This window comes from Coregonus clupeaformis, chromosome 13 (genome assembly GCF_020615455.1).
Source record: "Coregonus clupeaformis isolate EN_2021a chromosome 13, ASM2061545v1, whole genome shotgun sequence".
Taxonomy (NCBI): domain Eukaryota; kingdom Metazoa; phylum Chordata; class Actinopteri; order Salmoniformes; family Salmonidae; genus Coregonus; species Coregonus clupeaformis.
The window spans coordinates 5,252,890-5,274,624 of NC_059204.1; the positions used below are offsets into that span (position 1 = coordinate 5,252,890).

The window sequence follows — 21,735 nt, forward strand, 5'->3', positions numbered from 1 at the left end:
AGAGAGGAGGGGAAGTGGAAGAACAAGGTAGAGAGGAGGGAGAGTTGGAGGGAGGAAGAACAAGGTGACAGAGGGAAGATGGGTAGGAAAGAGATGGGGTGAGGAGGGAGGGATGGAGAGAGGGAGGGATGGTGAGGGGGAAGCAGGTGAAGGGGTATAGAGGGTGGAGGAGGGCGTGGGCCATGTCCCCACTGACACACTGCAGTGGTTAATCCAGATTAGACTGTCTAAAAGGGGTTGGCTAAACCAGTAATACAGAGGCTGTTGTCAGTCCCAATCACTCACACACACACACACACACACACACACACACACACACACACACACACACACACACACACACACACACACACACACACACACACACACACACACACTCACACAAATCTCCTACGTGAAGACCTGGTGCTCAGCCACCAGCAGCTCAGCACAACAACCCCCCATTACCCTTGCACCCAGTTAGGAGATATACTGTACCAGCTGGCACCAACCCAGGAGCCTTACAGACTATTCTAGAAACACTGGGACATGGCAACATGTCAGAGCCTCTGTCCCTGGTCATTTCCATGTAAAAAGACCCATGAGCACCAACATGTGAAGTTTATAGGAGCATATCAAATTTGGTATCAAATGAAAGCTAAGAGTCTATATTTTTGGGAAATGACGGTATAGATATGCCTTCATTAATTAGGAATAGGTAAAGGCTTTTTTTTCTGGTTACACAGATGGAAAAGGGGTCTTAAAAAACATATACTAGAAAAAGTCTTAAAAGATATTAGAAATACATCAAAACCCCCCCAAAAATTGAAGTAAAGGCCCCTGTCAATTAATATCAACATTTAAATTTAGTTTTATAAATGTTAACAAAGCGACTGAAAAATCTCTAATAAAATGACTGCAATTGAATTGGCCACAATGGGAAATCATGGTAGTCACAAACCACAGTTGCAGTACAGCACAGTAGAGCACCGTACAGTAAAGTAGAGCACAGTAGAGTACAGTACAGTACAGTAAAGTAAAGAAAAGTAGAGTAGAATATAGTTCACTAGAGTAGAGTACAGTAGAGCACACATGAGTAGAGTACAGTATAATGTAATATACTCTACTCTACTGTACTCTACTGTACTGTACTGAACGATACTCTACTCTACTCTACTTTTCTTTACTGTGCTCTACTGTGCTCTATTGTGTTCTACTGTACTAAACTCTACTCTACTGTGCTGTGCTGTGCTGTGCTGTACTGTACTCTATTGTGCTCTACTGTGCTGTACTGTGATGCCAAAACCTGTGAAACATAGACATCTATGATTGGTACAGATTTGGTCCAGTCTGGACCAACCAAATTTGGTCTTGTTTGGGGGCGGGGCTCATTAGAATAATAGCCAGTATGTAGAATAATAGCCGATATTAAATGTTTCTACCTTTGTGTACCTATTTAGGATGCATCACCATGAAGAGAATGACATGCATAATTACGCATTTCTGTAAAGTACAGATCAGGGACCCATGATGTCATTATTTTACCGTCATTCTTTTCCGGGTGTTGATCCACTTCACTTACTGTAGTTCGATAACCAAAATACATTTTTTTCAACTCAATGTGTCATATTTCTGCAGACATCTTTGAATCTTAATTCTGAGTTAATATTTAACAGTTTTTGGAAAACGTGGTCACATACAAAACTGAGGGAGATTTTACTGTCCTTCTGTTACCAAACTTTGCATCTGCACTGTTCCTCAAGTGAATGTGTTTGTTTTTTTTCAGTGGCAATTGTTCAAAGTAGACTTCTGCATATACACAATATATACAAAAGTACGTGTACACACCTTCAAATTAGTGGATTGGGCTATTTCAGCCACACCCATTGCTGACAGGTGTATAAAATCGAGCACACAGCCATACAATCTCCATAGACAAACATTGTCAGTAGAATGGCCTTACTGAAGAGCTCAGTGACTTTCAACCTGGCACCGTCATAGGATGCCACCTTTACAACAAGTCAGTTTCTCAAATTCTTGCCCTACTATTGTGAAGTGGAAATGTCTAGGAGCAGCGAAGTGGTAGGCCACACAAGCTCACAGAACGGGACGACCGAGTGCTGAAGCGTGTAGCGCATAAAAATCGTCTGTCCTCGGTTGCAACACTCACTACCGAGTTCCAAACTGCCTCTGGAAGCAACGTCAGCACAATAACTGTTTGTCGGGAGCTTCATGAAATGGGTTTCCATGGCCGAGCAGCCGCACACAAGCCTAAGATCACCATGCGCAATGCCAAGCGTCGGCTGGAGTGGTGTAAAGCTCGCCTCCATTGGACTCTGGAGCAGTGGAAACAATGGAACGCTACCTGCCCCAATGCATAGTGCCAACTGTAAAGTTTGGTGAAGGAAGAATAATGGTCTAGGGCTGTTTATCATGGTTTGTGCTAGGCCCCTTAGTTCCAGTGAAGGGAAATCTTAACACTACAGCATACAATGACATTCTAGACAATTTGGTGCTTCCAACTTTGTGGCAACAGTTTGGGGAAGGCCCTTTCGTGTTTCAGCATGACAATGCCCCCGTGCACAAAGCGAGGTCCATACAGAAATGGTTTGTCAAGATCGGTGTGGAAGAACTTGACTGGCCTAATCGCCCAACATCAGTGCCCAACCCCACTAATGCTCTTGTGGTTGAATGGAAGCAATTCCCCGCAGCAATGTTCCAACATCTAGAAGAGTGGAGGCTGTTGTGCAGCAAAGGGTGGACCAACTCCATATTAATGTCCATGATTTTGGAATGAGATGATTTTGGAATGGTCGAGCAAGTGTCCTCATACTTTTGGTCATGTAGTGCAGGTGTGTGGTTTGAAATCAATGTTATTTGCTTGGCATAAACATTTTAAAGTGAAAACGTGAGTCTCAGCATCACTCTGTTACTGTGGAATTTGTGTCTCTCGAGTGGCGCAGTGGTCTAAGGCCACTAGAAATCCTGGTTCGAATCCAGTCTCGTAGCCGGCCGCGACCGGGAGACCCATGGGGCGGTGCACAATTTGTCCAGGGTAGGGGAGGGAATGGCCTGCAGGGATGAAGCTCAGTTGGTAGAGCATGGCGTTTGCCACGCCAGGGTTGTGGGTTCGATTCCCATGGGGGGCCAGTATAAAAAAATTATGTATGCACTCACTAATGACCAGTTACCCCACGTGTGTCATTTTGGAGTCACTTTTATTGTAAATGAGAATATAATATGTTTCTGAACACTTCTACGTTCATGCGGATGCTACCATGATTAGGGATAATCATGAATGAATCGTGAATAACGATGAGTGAGAAAGTTACAGATGCACAAAGACCATGCCCCCAAAACATGCTAACCTCTTACCATTGCCAATAACAGGGGAGGTTAGCATTTTTGGGGGGGTATGATATTTATGCCTCTGTAACTTTCTCACTCATAATTATTCACGATTCATTCATGATATGTAATCATGGTAGCATCCACATTAATGTAGACGTGTTCAGAAACATATTCTACTCTTATTTACAATAAAAGTTACTCCAAAATGACACAATAAATTACTGACCGTTGTTTTCTATTGGGCACAACATAATCCGAAACATAACCAAACAAACTGCAAATGCATCCAACAAGTCTGTAGAGTCACAGGCTTGGTGTACCAACTGCGTGCTAGGAAAATGGGACCACATACTAAACGTTTTGACTAAATTGAACACACTATAAGTGAATTTGTCCAAATACTTATGATACCTCAAATGGGAGGAATAGATACATAAAGTGTTTTCATTTCTAAACAGTGAAACAAAATTGTATGAAAATACCCTTAAATAAAAAGTGACATTGTGTGTGTAATGAGTCAGAGGATGCTGTCTGAGGTGACAATGTGGTTGACTGATAATAATGGACAGTAATCCTGCCAGAAGATTACATTTTAGTCATTTAGCAAACGCTCTTATCCAGAGCGATTTACAGTTAGTGAGTGCATACATTATTTTTCATACTGGCCCCCCATAGGAATCAAACCCACAACCCTGGCGTTGCAAACGCTCTACCAACTGAGCTACATCCCTTCCCCTACCCTGGGCCAATTGTGCGCCGCCCCATGGGTCTCCCGGTCGCGGCCGGCTACGACAGAGGCTGGATTCGAACCAGGGTAGGGGAGACCCATAGTACAACAGGTGATATCACTGTCTGTACGTACAATATGCATACAAGACTCAATGACACAAAAGAGACATAGACCACTGCGCCACTCGGGAACTGGGAGTTTGGCACAAGCTATTCCTGAACTGGGAGAATATAGTACAACAGGTGATTTCACTGTCTCTACATACAATATACATACAAGACCCAATGACACAAACACTACACATTGTCTTGGCAGGAATTGTCCAATGTCCATATGCAATGGACATTCTCTCTCCAAAAGAGACATATACACACAGAGGGTTTTGTAGTAGATATAATATATATTTTGTAGTAGATACAAGAGCTTTCAATACTATTGATCATGAAATATTGTTACAAATTTGTGCCTCGATTTTTTACCACTGCATCCCTGGTGAACGCATGAGATAGTACTGACTAACCAAACAATGTGTAGATTAGATGTGACCTGCTGATTTAGACGTTGTGTAAACTGATTCTGCGGTACTGTGTCTCCCGAGTGGCACAGTGGTCTAAGGCACTGCATTGCAGTGCTAGCTGTGCCACTAGAGATCCTGGTTTGAATCCAGTCTCTGTCGTAGCCGGCTGCGACCGGGAGACCCATGGGGTGGCTCACAATTGGCCCAGGGTAGGGGAGGGAATGGCCAGCAGGGATGTAGCTCAGTTGATAGAGCATGGTGTTTGCAATGCCAGGGTTGTGTGTTTGATTCCCATGGGGGGCCAATATGAAAAAATTAATAATGTCTGCATGTAAGTTGCTCTGGATAAGAGCGTCTGCTAAATGATGTAAATGTGTTCCCTGCTCTCTCTCTCACACACACACTGATAACCATGTTTTATATTGAGGCAGCCTACTGTCTGTTGTGCAGTCCTCAAAAAAACAAAACTCTTCATTCATCTCTCCTCCACAATATTATACAAATAAGTAATTAGAGAGGCTTGATTCACAGAGATATGTGTCAGGGACTGGCAACTGTTATACTGAATTGTGAGGTGTGCTCTGTGTAAGAAAGCCAGTGAGATAAAAAAGAAATAAATAAAAATAACGCCTGCTTAGAAGAGGACCCGCAGCCGCTCAGAAGTAATATACATTATACTGTTCACAAGTGAAAAGTATTTGAGGACACTAAGTCCAATAAGTTAATATATAAACTGAACACTCAAACAGATTACTTTTATTTATATTCCAAGCCAAGAGACTAGAATGCATGCCGTTGTTTTGCTTACGCATGATCCTATCTATAGGAACATCCATAGACAGGATCATGGATTTTTTTATATAGTTTTTTGTGACACCTAGTGGTTGACGTTTGCGTATTGCACTGCAGTAACTGAACTACGACGTTAAGTGATTGGTTGAAGACCTCCACACTGATTTGCTAGAAATCATTAAAAAAATTCCAATTGGACAATTTTACTCGTAGTTCCTCCCACATCCGGATGTTGTGTTTTTTGACTGCGTGTAGGGTGATGGAGGATTTGGGATTATTGGAATAGGCTGGTGTTTTGCACTAGTTTTGGCAAATTCTGATTAGATCAATTTTATTTACTACGTCACGAGGATGCTACGCGAGGGGAAAGAAGCGTGTCCATTCGTGGAGGACAGTTTCAGCCGCTTTCTGTCCCAGAGTAACATGTACGGACTCTGTCAGGCTGGAGAGCAACAGCTACTCGCCGCTACTCTGAAAGGCAAAGTGGTCTGTTTCAGGTACCAAGACCTCCAACAGAAAATCAGACCTGTGGCTAAAGAGGTACAGTTCACTTACATACCAGGTGAGGATAAGATAGCTAGCTACAGAATGTATCCTGCTACTGTTGCATTATTGCATGCATTGCATCGATTCATGTGTTGTGTATGTGTATACAAAATGTGTAGATAGTAAACTTGCTAATGTGTGTCTGTCGTTCTCTGTCTCTTCAGTTGATGCAGAGATTGTATCAATTGACGCTTTCAACAAATCCTCACCGAACAGGGGCCTGGTCGTGGGAATAACGTTCATTAAGGTATATTTATATCACCTACCCTTCTCCTAGTGAACACATCTGTACACATATCCTACCCAAACATGAGTCGTGTTCATTAGGCCACACTGTAGCAAAACAGAAAACGAGCATTTCTCATGGGCAAGTTCAGATAGTACCTCTCTGTTTTGGGATGTTTTCTTACGTTTCGTGTCTACTGAATGATACGACCATGATCACTTCTCTCTCTTTCTCTTTGGTAGATGAAAGTGTGTTCACACATCACTGTATCCCAGGGTTCTTCAATTCCGGTCCTGGAGGGCCGAAACACTTCTGTTTTTTATTTCTACCTGGTAGTTAATTGCACTCACCTGGTGTCCCAGGTCTGAATTAGCCCCTGATTAGAAGGAGAGGATGAAAAACAGAAGTGTTTCGGCCCTCCAGGACTGGAATTGAAGAACCCTGCTGTATCCATAACACTTGTCTTCACTCGTTCCCCCCAGGACTCTGGTGACAAAGCCACTCCGTTCCTCAACATCTACTGTGACTACGAGCCAGGGTCAGAATTCAACCTGGAGTCCATTGCACGTGAGTCATCGCATCACCTGCTGCAGCAGAGTCACATAGAACACACATTCCCTTCTGGTATTCACATGGTTTTACAGGGTTGTTTTCATTAGGAACATGTAGTAAAGTGTTTCAAAACATTGTACGATTGAAAACAAAAGAGTTCAGATAATACCTCCCAATTTCACCCTGTTATGAACCGGTTTCTTCTGTTTCGTGCCTAGTGAACATGACCCTGATTATAGCTTGTTTCTTTGTCCTCTTCTTAGAGAGCTGTCTGAACCTGGAGCTGCAGTTCACCCCCTTCCAGCTTTACCACACAGAGTAAGTACTGTACACAGTAGAGTGGGCCCCAATCTAACTTGCCTAAACAACTTTAGACATAGTTCATACTTCTTTGACTTTTAGGTGCACAATGCACTTTCAAGTTTAAAGTTTTAATGTCGCGTGCACAGTAGTACAGTGAAATGCCTTTCTTGCAAGTTCTAAACCCAACAGTGCAGTAATCAATGTAGTACTAAAAATAACATAAAGTAGAAATAAGAAGACTGAAATAAGAAGAACATGAGCAGTAAGTAAGCTATATACAGGGTCAGTTCCAATACTATACAATGTGCAGGGAGACTGGAGTGATAGAGGTAGACATGTATAGGAGTAAGGTGACTAGGCATCAGGATATATGATAAACAGACTAGCAGCAGCGTATATGTTGACTGTTGATGTGAGTGTGTGTGTAGAGTCAGTATAAATGTGTGTGCATGAATGACCCAATGTATGAGTCTAGATTATATTATTGAATGTATAAAAAAAGCCTGGCATGACGATAGGGTTTTATCACTTCCTTACATTGTTAATGACATGACTAACAACAGTATATCACTGTTCCAGAGTGCAGTGCGAAGATGGATGCAGTGAGACAGTGTTTCTGCTCAGTGGTCATGACCAGAGGATTCATCTTTACAAGGAGGTAAGCCTATGTACCTGTGTATGTGCAGTGAGATTTGTAATGTTTGGTGTGGGAGACTAGTTAACATCTCTTCTCTGCAATAGAACGCCTCCCTTCACCAATTTGAAGAGCAGCCAGTCGAGAGACTCTTCCCTGAGCTACAAGAGCTGCCCAGCAAGTTAGTTTGTGTAACCTCTGTCTGCTGTTCTCTCCCAGTTGTGTGTGTGTGTGTGTGTAATCACTGTTCCCTCTCTTTGCAGTGTGTTGTGGCTTGATGTGCTGAGTATCCCCAGCGGTCATCGTCTCTCGGCCTTTGGCTGTCAGAATGGCTGCGTGGGGCTGGCTCTGGTGGACCAAACTGGACCTAGTGAGGACTGCCTATACACAACACATACACTAACTCACTATAGGATTGTGTCCCAAATGGCACTCAATTCCCTATTTAGTGCACTACTTTCGACCAGGGCCCGTAGGGCTTTGGTTAAATGTAGTGCGCTATATAGGGAATAGGGTGCCATTTTGGACACACCCTATGATTTGCGGATGTACTTTCCTTTCTGTGTTTTCACATGCGTCCGCGCGGATTAGAGATTGTGCAGAGTTGGCGGGTGCAGCAGGACAGTCCCATCTCCACCGTGCTGCTCTTCCCTCTGCATTCCCGAGCGGAGTCGGCGGACCCCGAAAGGGCAGGAGAGGAGGGAGGGGACGGTATGTATGAGCAGCAACGATATGATCTCTGGATATTGTTGTGCCCAACTGGCACTACATTCCCTATGTAGAGTTCTACGTTTTACCAGTGCCTATAGGGCTTTTGTCAGAAGTAGTGCACTATATAGGGAATAGGGTGCCATTTGCGACATAACCTAGGAATAGGGTGCCATTTGCGACATAACCTATGATTTGCGGATGTACTTTCCTTCCAAAACTCTGGACGTGTTTGAGGGAATCATTCTGCTCAGTTGCTGATCACCGACTGACTGAGCAGACTGACTGATCTACATAATAATAACAAGTCGTTCTTTTGGATGCAATGAGATTTGTAGATCCATGTTTATGCACAGTCAAACACAAAATGATTAGATAGGAGAAGAGAGCATTTGGTCAGAACCTCTCCCTAGCCTACCAGTGGGCTAGGTGGAGCTATAGATGTATTGCAAATTCTATGCAGATGTTGCACCGTCCTACAGTTACCCTACACATAACAACAAATCCATTCAGATTATAGCCTAAATAGCAGCCTACCTGTTGGCTTTTGGTCATTGTAGCCTTTCTTTCTCATTTAACTTTTCATTCTGTAATTTTAATTCCATCTTCCATTGATTAGATATCCCCTAACTTGCTTGCCACACAAGCAGAGCAGCAATGCAATTGTCTTTCTCTCTACGCGTCAAGCGCAAGGATCAGAGCGCATGCCTTTTCCAAATCATCAATATAGAGTCACATCATGCAGCCCTTACAGTACCAGTCGAAAGTTTGGACACACCTACTCATTCAAAATATATTTTACATTTGAGATTCTTCAAATAGCCACCCTTTGCCTTGATGACAGCTTTGCACACTTGGCATTCTCTCAACCAGCTTTATCTGGAATGCTTTTCCAACAGTCTTGAAAGAGTTGCCACATATGCTGAGCACTTGTTGGCTGCTTTTCCTTCACTCTGCCGTCCGACTCATCCCAAACCATCTCAATTGGGTTGAGATCGGGGGATTGTGGAGGCCAGATCATCTGATGCAGCCCTCCATCACTCTCCTTCTTGGTAAAATAGTCCTGACACAGCCTGGAGGTGTGTTGGGTCATTATCCTGTTGAAAAACGAATGATAGTCCAAACCAGATGGGATGGCGTATCGCTGCAGAATACTGTGGTAGCCATGCTGGTTAAGTGTGCCTTGAATTCTAAATAAATCACAGACAGTGTCACCAGCAAAGCACCCCCACACCATAACACCTCCACCATGCTTTACGGTGGGAACTACACATGCGGAGATCATCCGTTCACCCACACCGCGTCTCACAAAGACATGGCGGTTGGAACCAAAAATCTCCAATTTGGACTCCAGACTAAAGGACAAATTTCCACCGGTCTAAGGTCCATTGCTCGTGTTTCTTGGCCCAAGCAGGCCTCTTCTTCTTATTGGTGTCCTTTTAGTAGTCGGTGCTTTGCAGCAATTTGACCATGAAGGCCTGATTTACACAGTCCCCTCTGAACAGTTGATGTTGAGATGTGTCGATGACTTGAACTCTGAAGCATTTATTTGGGCTGCAATTTCTGAGGCTGGTAACTCTAATTAACTTGGGGGTGGGGTAGAAGGATTACTTTATCCTATCCCAGGTATTCCTTAAAGAGGTGGGGTTTCAAATGTCTCCGGAAGGTGGTGAGTGACTCCGCTGTGTGTGGGAGGGGGGTAGAAGGATTACTTTATCCTATCCCAGGTATTCCTTAAAGAGGTGGGGTTTCAAATGTCTCCGGAAGGTGGTGAGCGACTCCGCTGTGTGGGGGGTAGAAGGATTACTTTATCCTATCCCAGGTATTCCTTAAAGAGGTGGGGTTTCAAATGTCTCCGGAAGGTGGTGAGTGACTCCGCTGTGGGGTGGGGTGGGGTGGGGGGGGTAGAAGGATTACTTTATCCTATCCCAGGTATTCCTTAAAGAGGTGGGGTTTCAAATGTCTCCCGGAAGGTGGTGAGTGACTCCGCTGTGGGGTGGGGGGGTGGGGTAGAAGGATTACTTTATCCTATCCCAGGTATTCCTTAAAGAGGTGGGGTTTCAAATGTCTCCGGAAGGTGGTGAGCGACTCCGCTGTGTGTGTGGGGGGGTAGAAGGATTGCTTTATCCTATCCCAGGTATTCCTTAAAGAGGTGGGGTTTCAAATGTCTCCGGAAGGTGGTGAGTGACTCCGCTGTGGGGTGGGGTGGGGTGGGGGGGGTAGAAGGATTACTTTATCCTATCCCAGGTATTCCTTAAAGAGGTGGGGTTTCAAATGTCTCCGGAAGGTGGTGAGTGACTCCGCTGTGGGGTGGGGGGGGTGGGGTAGAAGGATTACTTTATCCTATCCCAGGTATTCCTTAAAGAGGTGGGGTTTCAAATGTCTCCGGAAGGTGGTGAGCGACTCCGCTGTGTGTGTGGGGGGGGGGTAGAAGGATTGCTTTATCCTATCCCAGGTATTCCTTAAAGAGGTGGGGTTTCAAATGTCTCCGGAAGGTGGTGAGTGACTCCGCTGTGGGGTGGGGGTGGGGTGGGGGGGGTAGAAGGATTACTTTATCCTATCCCAGGTATTCCTTAAAGAGGTGGGGGTTTCAAATGTCTCCGGAAGGTGGTGAGTGACTCCGCTGTGGGGTGGGGGGGTGGGGTAGAAGGATTACTTTATCCTATCCCAGGTATTCCTTAAAGAGGTGGGGTTTCAAATGTCTCCGGAAGGTGGTGAGCGACTCCGCTGTGTGTGTGGGGGGGTAGAAGGATTGCTTTATCCTATCCCAGGTATTCCTTAAAGAGGTGGGGTTTCAAATGTCTCCGGAAGGTGGTGAGTGACTCCGCTGTCCTGGCGTCGTGAGGGAGCTTGTTCCACCATTGGGGTGCCAGAGCAGCGAACAGTTTTGACTGGGCTGAGCGGGAACTATGCTTCCGCAGAGGAAGGGAGCCAGCAGGCCAGAGGTGGATGAACGCAATGCCCTCGTTTGGGTGTAGGGACTGATCAGAGCCCGAAGGTACAGAGGTGCCGTTCCCCTCGCTGCTCCATAGGCAAGCACCATGGTCTTGTAACGGATGCGAGCTTCAACTGGAAGCCAGTGGAGTGTGCGGAGGAGGGGGGTGACGTGAGAGAACTTGGGAAGGTTGAACACCAGACGGGCTGCGGCATTCTGGATGAGTTGTAGGGGTTTAATGGCACATGCAGGGAGGCCAGCCAACAGCGAGTTGCAGTAATCCAGACGGGAGATGACAAGTGCCTGGATTAGGACCTGTGCCGCTTCCTGTGTAAGGCAGGGTCGTACTCTCCGAATGTTGTAGAGCATGAACCTGCAGGAGCGGGTCACCGCCTTGATGTTAGCGGAGAACGACAGGGTGTTGTCCAGGGTCACGCCAAGGCTCTTCGCACTCTGGGAGGAGGACACAACGGAGTTGTCAACCGTGATGGCGAGATCATGGAACGGGCAGTCCTTCCCCGGGAGGAAGAGCAGCTCCGTCTTGCCAGGGTTCAGCTTGAGGTGGTGATCCGTCATCCATACTGATATGTCTGCCAGACATGCAGAGATGCGATTCGCCACCTGGTTATCAGAAGGGGGAAAGGAGAAGATTAGTTGTGTATCGTCAGCGTAGCAATGATAGGAGAGGCCGTGTGAGGATATGACAGAGCCAAGTGACTTGGTGTATAGGGAGAAAAGGAGAGGGCCTAGAACTGAGCCCTGGGGGACACCAGTGGTGAGAGCACGTGGTGCGGAGACAGCTTCTCGCCACGCCACTTGGTAGGAGCGACCGGTCAGGTAGGACGCAATCCAGGAGTGAGCCGCGCCGGAGATGCCCAGCTCGGAGAGGGTGGAGAGGAGGATCTGATGGTTCACAGTATCAAAGGCAGCAGACAGGTCTAGAAGGACAAGAGCAGAGGAGAGAGAGTTAGCTTTAGCAGTGCGGAGAGTCTCCGTGACACAGAGAAGAGCAGTCTCAGTTGAATGACCAGTCCTGAAACCTGATTGGTTTGGATCAAGAAGGTCATTCTGAGAGAGATAGCAAGAGAGTTGGCTAAAGACGGCACGCTCAATGGTTTTGGAAAGAAAAGAAAGAAGGGATACTGGTCTGTAGTTGTTGACATCAGTGGGGTCGAGTGTTGGTTTTTTGAGAAGGGGAGCAACTCTCGCTCTCTTGAAGACGGAAGGGACATGGCCAGCGGTCAAGGATGAGTTGATCAGCGAGGTGAGGTAGGGGGAGAAGGTCACCGGAGATGGTCTGGAGAAGGGAGGAGGGGATGGGGTCAAGCGGGCAGGTTGTTGGGCGGCCTGCAGTCACAAGTCGCAGGATTTTATCTGGAGAGAGAGGGGAGAAAGAAGTCAAAGCATAGGGTAGGGCAGTGTGAGCAGGACCAGCAGTGTCATTAGACTTAACAAACGAGGATCGGATGTCGTCAACCTTCTTTTCAAAGTGGTTGACGAAGTCATCCACAGAGAGAGAGGAGGGGGGAGGGGGGGATTCAGGAGGGAGGAAAATGTGGCAAAGAGCTTCCTAGGGTTAGAGGCAGATGCTTGGAATTTAGTGGTAGAAGGTGGCCTTAGCAGCAGAAACAGATGAAGAAAATGTAGAGAGGAGGGAGTGAAAAGATGCCAGGTCGGCAGGGAGTTTAGTTTTCTTCCATTTCCGCTCCGCTGCCCGGAGCTCTGTTCTGTGAGCTCGCAATGAGTCATCAAGCCACGGAGCTGGAGGGGAGGACCGAGCCGGCCGGGAGGATAGGGGACACAGAGAGTCAAAGGATGCAGAAAGGGAGGAGAGGAGGGTTGAGGAGGCAGAATCAGGAGATTGGAGGGAGAAGGATTGAGCAGAGGGAAGAGATGATAGGATGGAAGAGGAGAGAGTAGTGGGAGAGAGAGAGCGAAGGTTGCGGCGGCGCATTACCATCTGTGTAGGGGCAGAGTGAGTAGTGTGGGAGGAGAGCGAGAGAGAAAAGGAAACAAAGTAGTGGTCGGAGACATGGAGGGGAGTTGCAGTGAGATTAGTAGAGGAGCAGCATCTAGTGAAGATGAGGTCAAGCGTATTGCCTGCCTTGTGAGTAGGGGGGACGGTGAGAGGGTGAGGTCAAAAGAGGAGAGGAGTGGAAAGAAGGAGGCAGAGAGAAATGAGTCAAATGTGGACATAGGGAGGTTGAAATCCCCCAAAACTGTGAGGGGTGAGCCATCCTCAGGAAAGGAACTTATCAAGGCGTCAAGCTCATTGATGAACTCTCCAAGGGAACCTGGAGGGCGATAGATGACAAGGATATTAAGCTTAAATGGGCTAGTGACTGTGACAGCATGGAATTCAAATGAGGAGATAGACAGATGGGTTAGGGGAAAAATTGAGAATGTCCACTTGGGAGAGATGAGGATTCCTGTACCACCACCCCTCTGACCAGATGCTCTCGGGGTATGCGAGAACACATGGTCAGACGAGGAGAGAGCAGTAGGAGTAGCAGTGTTTTCAGTGGTGATCCATGTTTCCGTCAGCGCCAGGAAGTCGAGGGACTGGAGGTTGGCATAGGCTGGGATGAAGTCAGCTTTGTTGGCAGCAGAACGGCAGTTCCAGAGGCTGCCTGCGACCTGGAACTCCAGGTGTGGGGTGCGTGCAGGGACCACCAGGTTAGAGAGGCAGCAGCCACGCGGCGTGGTGCGTTTGTGTAGCCTGTGCAGAGAGGAGAGAACAGGGATAGGCAGAGGCATAGTTGACAGGCTGTAGCAAATGGCTACAAAAATGCAGAGGAGATCGGAATGAAATGAGCTAAGCATCTGGGAGAGGAGAGAGCAGGGCCTCCCTCACCAAAAACTTCTACCTCAGAAACTAAAATTGTTTCACTGAACCACCCGAACAAAAACTCTCCCAACTTCCACCTTTAGAAATCAGAATTGTTGTGAACCACAGCGGTTCAATGTTTAAAGGAATAGACTCAACCCACTTTATTCAGCTAGCTAACTATGACACCATAGCTAACTAGCATGCTAGCACCCAATAACAATAACACACAGTTTAGCACCAACACTTGGTCACAACAAACCACCAATAGTGTGTTAACTAGCTAACATTCCAGGTGACTACCTCATGAAGGTGGTTGAGAGAATGCCAAGAGTGTGCAAAGCTGTCATCAAGGCAAAGGGTGGCTATTTGAAGAATCTCAAATATAAAAAATATTTTGATTTGTTTAACACTTTTTTGGTTACTACATGATTCCATATGTGCTATTTCATAGTTTTGATGTCTTCACTATTATTCTACAATGTAAAAAATAGTTAAAAAAATAAAGAAAAACCCTTGAATGAGTAGGTGTGTCCAAACTTTTGACTGGTAGTGTATGTTTTGATTTCTAAAACATTCCCAGGTTTATAGGCCTATCACAAGTAAATAAATAATGGATTTTATTGTGATGGTGTAGGCTATATTAAATAGATTTATTCAACTTTTTTAAATGTAGCTGTTCCAAAGGCATGCATCAGCAGCTTGTATGCGTGGAAGCCTGGAGATTGTAAACATATTTATGTTAATTAACGGTAGATTACTGTGAGACCGGCTCCATTTGCAATACAATTACCGCTTGACAACATTTCATGACCGCCACAGCCATAAAAAACAAAATGTTTGTCTCCACACTTTTCTCAGACATTGAGGTCGTTGGTTACAACCTCCTGGTGACCAGCAGTATAGAGATGGCTGTCGTGTACAGGTCAGTATCACAGGCATACAGGCCTATTAGAGACTAAGAATACATTAATAAAGAATGCAAACCATTTGCGAGAGGTGCTTACTAATGGAACATTACCTCAGAAATGTAATTAAAGTCGCACACCCATATCTTATTGCAGTGGTAGCCAGTCATTTGTTGAATAAAGCCTTTTCATACTCTGTGGTGGTCGGTAAGGATATTCTATTTTGTCCTGGTGAGTGTTTTGTGTTCCCTGGGTGGTCCGTGCGCTTTCTAGTCTACGGTCACTGTGTGGTCAGTTAGGTTTCTATGGTCAGAATGGTCAGGACATTGTGCTCTCAGGGATGTCCAGGGGTACGGTGTGAGTCGCCCTGCATGCCTCTCGGAGAGTGACCAGTGTGACGCAGTGCTCTGTGCGCTGGTCACAGACCTGGACTTTGATGGACAGAAGGAGCTGTTACTGGGAACCTATGGACAGGTGAGTTTGTGGGGCTTCTCATAAGGGGCAGAAGGGCTATGAGCAAAAAAAAAGACTTCATTTAAACTAATGAAATACTGTGCATTTGGAAAGTATTCAAACCCCTTCCCTTTTTCCACATTTTGTTACGTCACAGCCTTATTCTAAAATTGACTAAATGTTTTCCTCATCAACCTACACACAATACCCCATAATGACTAAGTGAAAACAGGTTTGTAAAAATGTTAGCACATGTATTAAAAATAAAAATAGAAATACCTTATTTACATAATTATTCAGACCCTTTGCTATGAGACTCAAAATTTAGCTCAGGTGCATTCTGTTACCATTGATCATCCATGAGATGTTTCTACAACTTGATTGGACATGATTTGGAAAGGCACAATCATGTCTATATAAGGTCCCACAGTTGACAGTGCATGTCAGAGCAAAAAGCAAGGCATGAGGTCGAAGAAATTGTCCGTAGAGCCCGGAGACAGGATTTTGTCAATGCACAGATCTGGGGAATGGTACCAAAACTTTTCTGCAGCATTGAAGGTCCCCAAGAACACAGCCTCAATCATTCTTAAATGGAAGAAGTTTGGAACCACCAAGACTCTTCCTAGAGCTGGCTGCCCAGCCAAACTGCGCAATCGGGGGAGAAGGGCCTTGGTCAGGGAGGTGACCAAGAACCCAATGGTCACTCTGACAGAGTTCCTCTGGGGAGATGGGAGAACCTTCCAGAAGCCCAACCATCTCTGCAGCACTCCACCAATCAGGCCTTTATGGTAGAGTGGCCAGACGGAAGCCACTCATCAGTAAAAGGCACATGATGACACCCACTTGGAGTTTGCCAAAACGGACCTAACGGACTCTCAGACCATGAGAAACAAGATTCTCTGGTCTGATTAAACCAAGATTGAACTCTTTGGCCTGAATGCCAAGCATCACGTCCGGAGGAAACCTGGCACCATCCCTACGGTGAAGCATGGTGCTGTGGGGATGTTTTTCAGCGGCAGGGACTGGGAGACTAGTCAGGATCAAGGGAAAGATGAACGGAGCAAAGTACAGAGAGATCCTTGATGAAAACCTGCTCCAGAGTGCTCAGGACCTCAGACTGGGGCGAAGATTCACCTTCCAACAGGACAACGACCCTAAGCACACAGCCAAGACAACGCAGGAGTGGCTTCGGTCTCTGAACGCTCCCCATCCAACCTGACAGAGCTTGCGAGGATCTGCTGAGAAGAATGGGAGAAACTCTCCAAATACAGGTGTACCAAGCTTATAGCGTCATACCCAAGAAGACCCGAGGCTGTAATATCTGCCAAAAGTGCTTCAACAAAGTACTGAGGAAAGGGTCTGAATACTTATGTAAATGTGATATTTCCAGTTTTTTTTTTTAACAATGTAATCAATTTTAGAATAAGGCTGTAACGTAACAAAATTTGGAAAAAGTCAAGGGGTCTGAATACTTTCCGAATGCACTGTACATACCCCTTGATGAGATTAGTACAACAGTCTAACCTTATCATAAACGAATGATGTTTTACTCCATTTGTCAATTATTTTTTTTGCTCCACTCTTGGATGGTAGTCACATCTTTCAGAGTGTGGCTTTAAAACTTCTCATCCAAATCATGATTAACTGATGTGCTGAGGGTCTCATATGCCTCTGCTCCTATGCTTCAGGAGCTGCTTTGCTACAAGTTCCAGCAACCAATGAGAGGGACAGAGGAACAGTTCCAACTGCTGTGGAGGCGGAGCTTCAAGAGCCCCTTGCTGTCCATAATTTACTTGGACTTGACTGGAGATGGGCTGAGAGAGCTGGCGATTCTAACACTCAAGGGGCTGCACATACTACAGGTACATTATCATAGAGGGCCATAGCACAGAGTGTAGGCCCTATAATACATTTAACGTTTACATTTTTAGTTATTTTTCCAGCTATCTTAAGATAGCTAGGCATTTTACAACAGCATATGCAAATGTTATTACAGAAATATATGTACTGTATCCAGTGGCGATTTAAGCATGTAAATCTTGGTGGGGCAATTTTTGTTGATGCATGCCAGCAAAGCCACAACACAACACTAAACAATACATTAATTTCACTATAACGGTGACAAACGGTGCCCACAAACTGTTAGGGCCTACATAAAGCTGTCCTAACAGCAGAGTCCCAACAGCAGTCCCAACACCTTACCACTGCTACACCTTGTTATCAGCGGAGCCTTGTTTGACAGCGAAAAAGTTCATTCAGCCTCATTTACTGCCTTTTTAAAAAACATAGCTGATATGGATGACTTGCTTAAACAAATGTGGTTTCTACTGACAATTGAGAATCTATGGCACAAGGGGATGAAGAGCGGATAAGAGGCAATCCGTAATTTCGATTTAAGACGTTAATGAGCGATCTAGGACGGACGTAGTCAATATAACTATTTGTTCAGCACTTTTGAAATGTACAGCGACAGAATTCAGAACATGGGCCGTTCTTACAGTATTCTACCTGTACACCAAATCAGAACCGTAGGATAAATAAAGGGGGCATATAAGCAGACAATGAAAGCTCTTACAATATTTGATTATTACATTTCTCTAAAACAGGCTATAGGCTACATGTGCACCACCAAGTCAGAACAGTAGGCTAAATTATGAGGGGGAAATTGACCATATTATTAGGGTGAGGCACCGACTTGCAATTCCAAGTTGGATGACCGTTCAAAATGTATTTTCCCAGTCGGAGCTCGTTTTTTTCTGAGTTCCCAGTTGTCTTGAACTCACTGAAGTCTGAGATCTCCCAGTTTGGAGTTTCCAGTTGTTTTGAGCGCGGCAGAAGTCATGCTGGATTGAAAGCATGGCCAATGTTGAATGTTTATCCTTTTAAGATTGGAAAAAAGACCCTTAAACCCAGACTTGGACCACACACCCACTTCATGGGATATCAGGCTAGTTATTGCTTTGCAATGCTTGCAGTTAGCCACATATTCCTTCCAAACCACTCATTGTTGAATTTGTGATTTCCAACTTGTTGTGTAATGTTTATGGCTGATGAGCACCAATACGTTTTATCTATAATTTCTCTTCATTATTTATCTTCATATGACAAGGATTGAAAAGGATTTGCCAGTAGATTGTCGACTTGATTCATGATGATGACTGCTAGCTTGCTAGCTAAGATTTTGAAAGTATGATGTTGACATGATCAGTCCAATCAAAGCTACTGTTGATATAACATGATTTGACGTCATTTTATCTGTGGCCAATGACCTTGAGCCTTCTTGGATGGGCACTTCTAATGTAACTATGGCAGCACCCAAGGGGCTTGAATTTTCGAGCTTTACCCGTAGATTTTGCGTGATGTAGTGTCCCCATGAGTGACAGAACACTGAGCCAATCACGGGGCAACTAGAGAACATTACCAACCGCTACACTCCATATTTTCTGCTGGCTGCCCCACCACCACAGAAAGCACTGAGCAATGCTGAAACACCTGCATTTTGGAGCTGCCTTACTCAGGAAAGCTAAAAAGAGACCAAGTTTGTATGCAGATTTTTTACATTGTTTGCAAACTGATATGTGACACGTATTAATGCCAAAGTATCATACAAAACAGGCAAAAAATTATAAACAGGTGGGGTTCTGCCCCACCTGCCCTGATTGACGTGTTGCCACTGACTGTATCATCTCTTTCTCTTTACCACTCTCTTTCTCTTCTTTCCATTCCTCCATATGTTCCCCTCTCGTCCTCTCTCTAGCACAGTCTGACCAGCACTGCTGACTTGGTCCTTCAGCGACTGGCGGACAGGTTGTCAAAGCTGACCACTGGCTCGGAAGTTCAGCCAATCCCAGAACGGGAAACTGAAGAGGGACGCTGTGACCAATGAGGAGCGGAGTGCCCGATCAAACTGAGAACCACCTGTTTTTTTGTTACCTGTGCCAATAATTACAGTTTTACCATGAAGCATCTACACTTTTTAAAAAAATGGTATTTGATCATGATGTTGTATGTTGCCTAACATGTAATATTGTCCATATACAGTATGTACACAATAAATGGTTAACCAAATAAGTTGTTTGCATTATTGTCAAGATGCTTTTTCAAAATTGTATTTAGGTCTCTGTAATTATGACAGGACTAAAAAGAGCTAAAACAACAAGTTCACTGGCAAGGTCTCATTTTGTTCATGAAGTAAGTATTTAGTAATTTTATGGTGTCATACAGCACATTGAAGCAGTGCTTTGAAAGGCTGGTCATGGCTCACATCAACAGCATTATCCCAGAAACCCTAGACCAACGCCAATTTGCATACCGCCCCAACAGATCCACAGATGATGCAATCTCTATTGCACTCCACACTGCCCTTTCCCACCTGGACAAGAGGAACACCTACGTGAGAATGCTATTCATTGACTACAGCTCAGCATTCAACACCATAGTGCCCTCTAAGCTCATCACCAAGCTAAGGATCCTGGGACTAAACACCTCCCTCTGCAACTGGATCCTGGACTTCCTGACGGGCCGCCCCAGGTGGTAAGGGTAGGTAACAACACATCTGCCACACTGATCCTCAACACGGGGGCCCTCAGGGGTGCGTGCTCAGTCCCCTCCTGTACTCTCTGTTCACCCATGACTGCATGGCCAGGCACGACTCCAACACCATCATTAAGTTTGCCGACGACACAACAGTGGTAGGCCTGATCACCGACAACGATGAGACAGCCTATAGGGAGGAGGTCAGAGACCTGGCCATGTGGTGCCAGGACAACAACCTCTCCCTCAACGTGACCAAGACAAAGGAGATGATTGTGGACTACAGGAAAAAAAAAGAGGACTGAGCACGCCCCCATTCTCATCGACGGGGCTGTAGTGGAACAGGTTGAGAGCTTCAAGTTCCTTGGTGTCCACATCACCAACGAACTATCATGGTCCAAACATACCAAGACAGTCGTGAAGAGGGCACGACAAAGCCTATTCCCCCTCAGGAGACTGAAAAGATTTGGCATGGGTCCTCAGATCCTCAAAAAATTCTACAGCTGCACCATCGAGAGCATCCTGACTGGTTGCATCACCGCCTGGTATGGCAACTGCTTGGCCTCTGACCGCAAGGCACTACAGAGGGTAGTGCGTACGGCCCAGTACATCACTGGGGCCAAGCTTCCTGCCATCCAGGACCTCTATACCAGGCGGTGTCAGAGGAAGGCCCTCAAAATTGTCAAAGACTCCAACCACCCTAGTCATAGACTGTTCTCTCTGCTACCGCACGGCAAGCGGTACCGGAGTGCCAAGTCTAGGTCCAAAAGACTTCTCAACAGCTTCTACCCCCAAGCCATAAGACTCCTGAACAGCTAATCATGGCTACCTGGACTATTTGCACTGCCCCCCCACCCCATCCTTTTTACGCAGATGCTACTCTGTTAATTATTTATACATAGTCACTTTAACTCTACCCACATGTACATATTACCTCAACTACCTCAACTAGCCGGTGCCCCCGCACATTGACTCTGCAACGGTACCCCCCTGTATATATAGCCTCCCTACTGTTACTTTATTTTACTTCTGCTCTTTTTTTTCTCAACACTTTTTTTGTTGTTTTATTTTTACTTTTTTTGTTAAAAATAAATGCACTGTTGGTTAAGGGCTGTAAGTAAGCATTTCACTGTAATGTCTGCACCTGTTGTATTCGGCGCATGTGACCAATAACATTTGATTTGATTTGATAATGTTAATGCCCAGGCCTAGAATTTCATGCACCCACCTGGAATGGGTCAACATAAAAAGTGGTGATGTAATATCACTATTAGTCCTAAAATAATTAAATCCTGTATTGACTTATATCTAGTTACATTATTTCATAGCTCACTGCAAGTTCACACCTGTCATTTTGGTATATGAAAGTTGGTGTAAGAAAGTATGAAGACAGTAACTTTAAAGTGGTTTGGTCCATTTCTGGGGTGAACACAAGTGTACCTCCATTTTACTTTATTTGTACATATTTTATTCACCTGCACCTTACTAGCTGCACGGATGAAGTTCACCACCCTGGGTAAGTCTATTTTGTTGGTAAAAGTGTATTTGCTCCAATCCGGTTAGAATGTAGTCAAACATGTTCCATGTGAACTTTATTCGTGTTTCAGGTCGAAATTCACTTTATTCATCTTATGCGCGAGTTGGTTAGCAGAAGGATCACACTATCAGGTAGCCTAATTCAGAAGTAGCTTTAGGGCCTATTTACATGTGGATCGCATTTTTTTTTTACTTAATCAATTAA

General features: G+C 45.2%; 1 protein-coding gene across 2 annotated transcripts; it reads left to right on the forward strand.

The window, feature by feature from the left end:
• The first annotated feature begins 5,599 nt into the window (after positions 1-5,599).
• kptn (kaptin (actin binding protein)) lies at positions 5,600-19,529 on the forward strand. Of its 2 annotated transcripts, none has more exons than XM_045224180.1 (12): positions 5,600-5,931; positions 6,080-6,162; positions 6,624-6,708; positions 6,957-7,011; positions 7,576-7,654; positions 7,738-7,811; positions 7,894-8,000; positions 8,222-8,341; positions 14,962-15,025; positions 15,347-15,482; positions 17,150-17,323; positions 19,219-19,529. In XM_045224180.1, exons 1-12 carry the CDS (start codon positions 5,721-5,723, stop codon positions 19,345-19,347), a joined length of 1,317 nt encoding a protein of 438 aa, XP_045080115.1. In that variant the 5' UTR covers positions 5,600-5,720; the 3' UTR covers positions 19,348-19,529. The 2 variants fall into 2 exon arrangements, with proteins under 2 accessions (XP_045080115.1, XP_045080116.1); XM_045224181.1 differs by having other exon boundaries at positions 19,224-19,324.
• Positions 19,530-21,735: the final 2,206 nt, after the last annotated feature.

Bases quoted from the DNA above. Each gene is read 5' to 3' on its own strand.
- kptn (XM_045224180.1), top strand. From the start codon at position 5,721: ATGCTACGCGAGGGGAAAGAAGCGTGTCCATTCGTGGAGGACAGTTTC. The intron at 7,655-7,737 runs GTAAGCCTATGT...TCTCTGCAATAG, and splicing joins GGATTCATCTTTACAAGGAG to AACGCCTCCCTTCACCAATT. The intron at 15,483-17,149 runs GTGAGTTTGTGG...CCTATGCTTCAG, and splicing joins TACTGGGAACCTATGGACAG to GAGCTGCTTTGCTACAAGTT.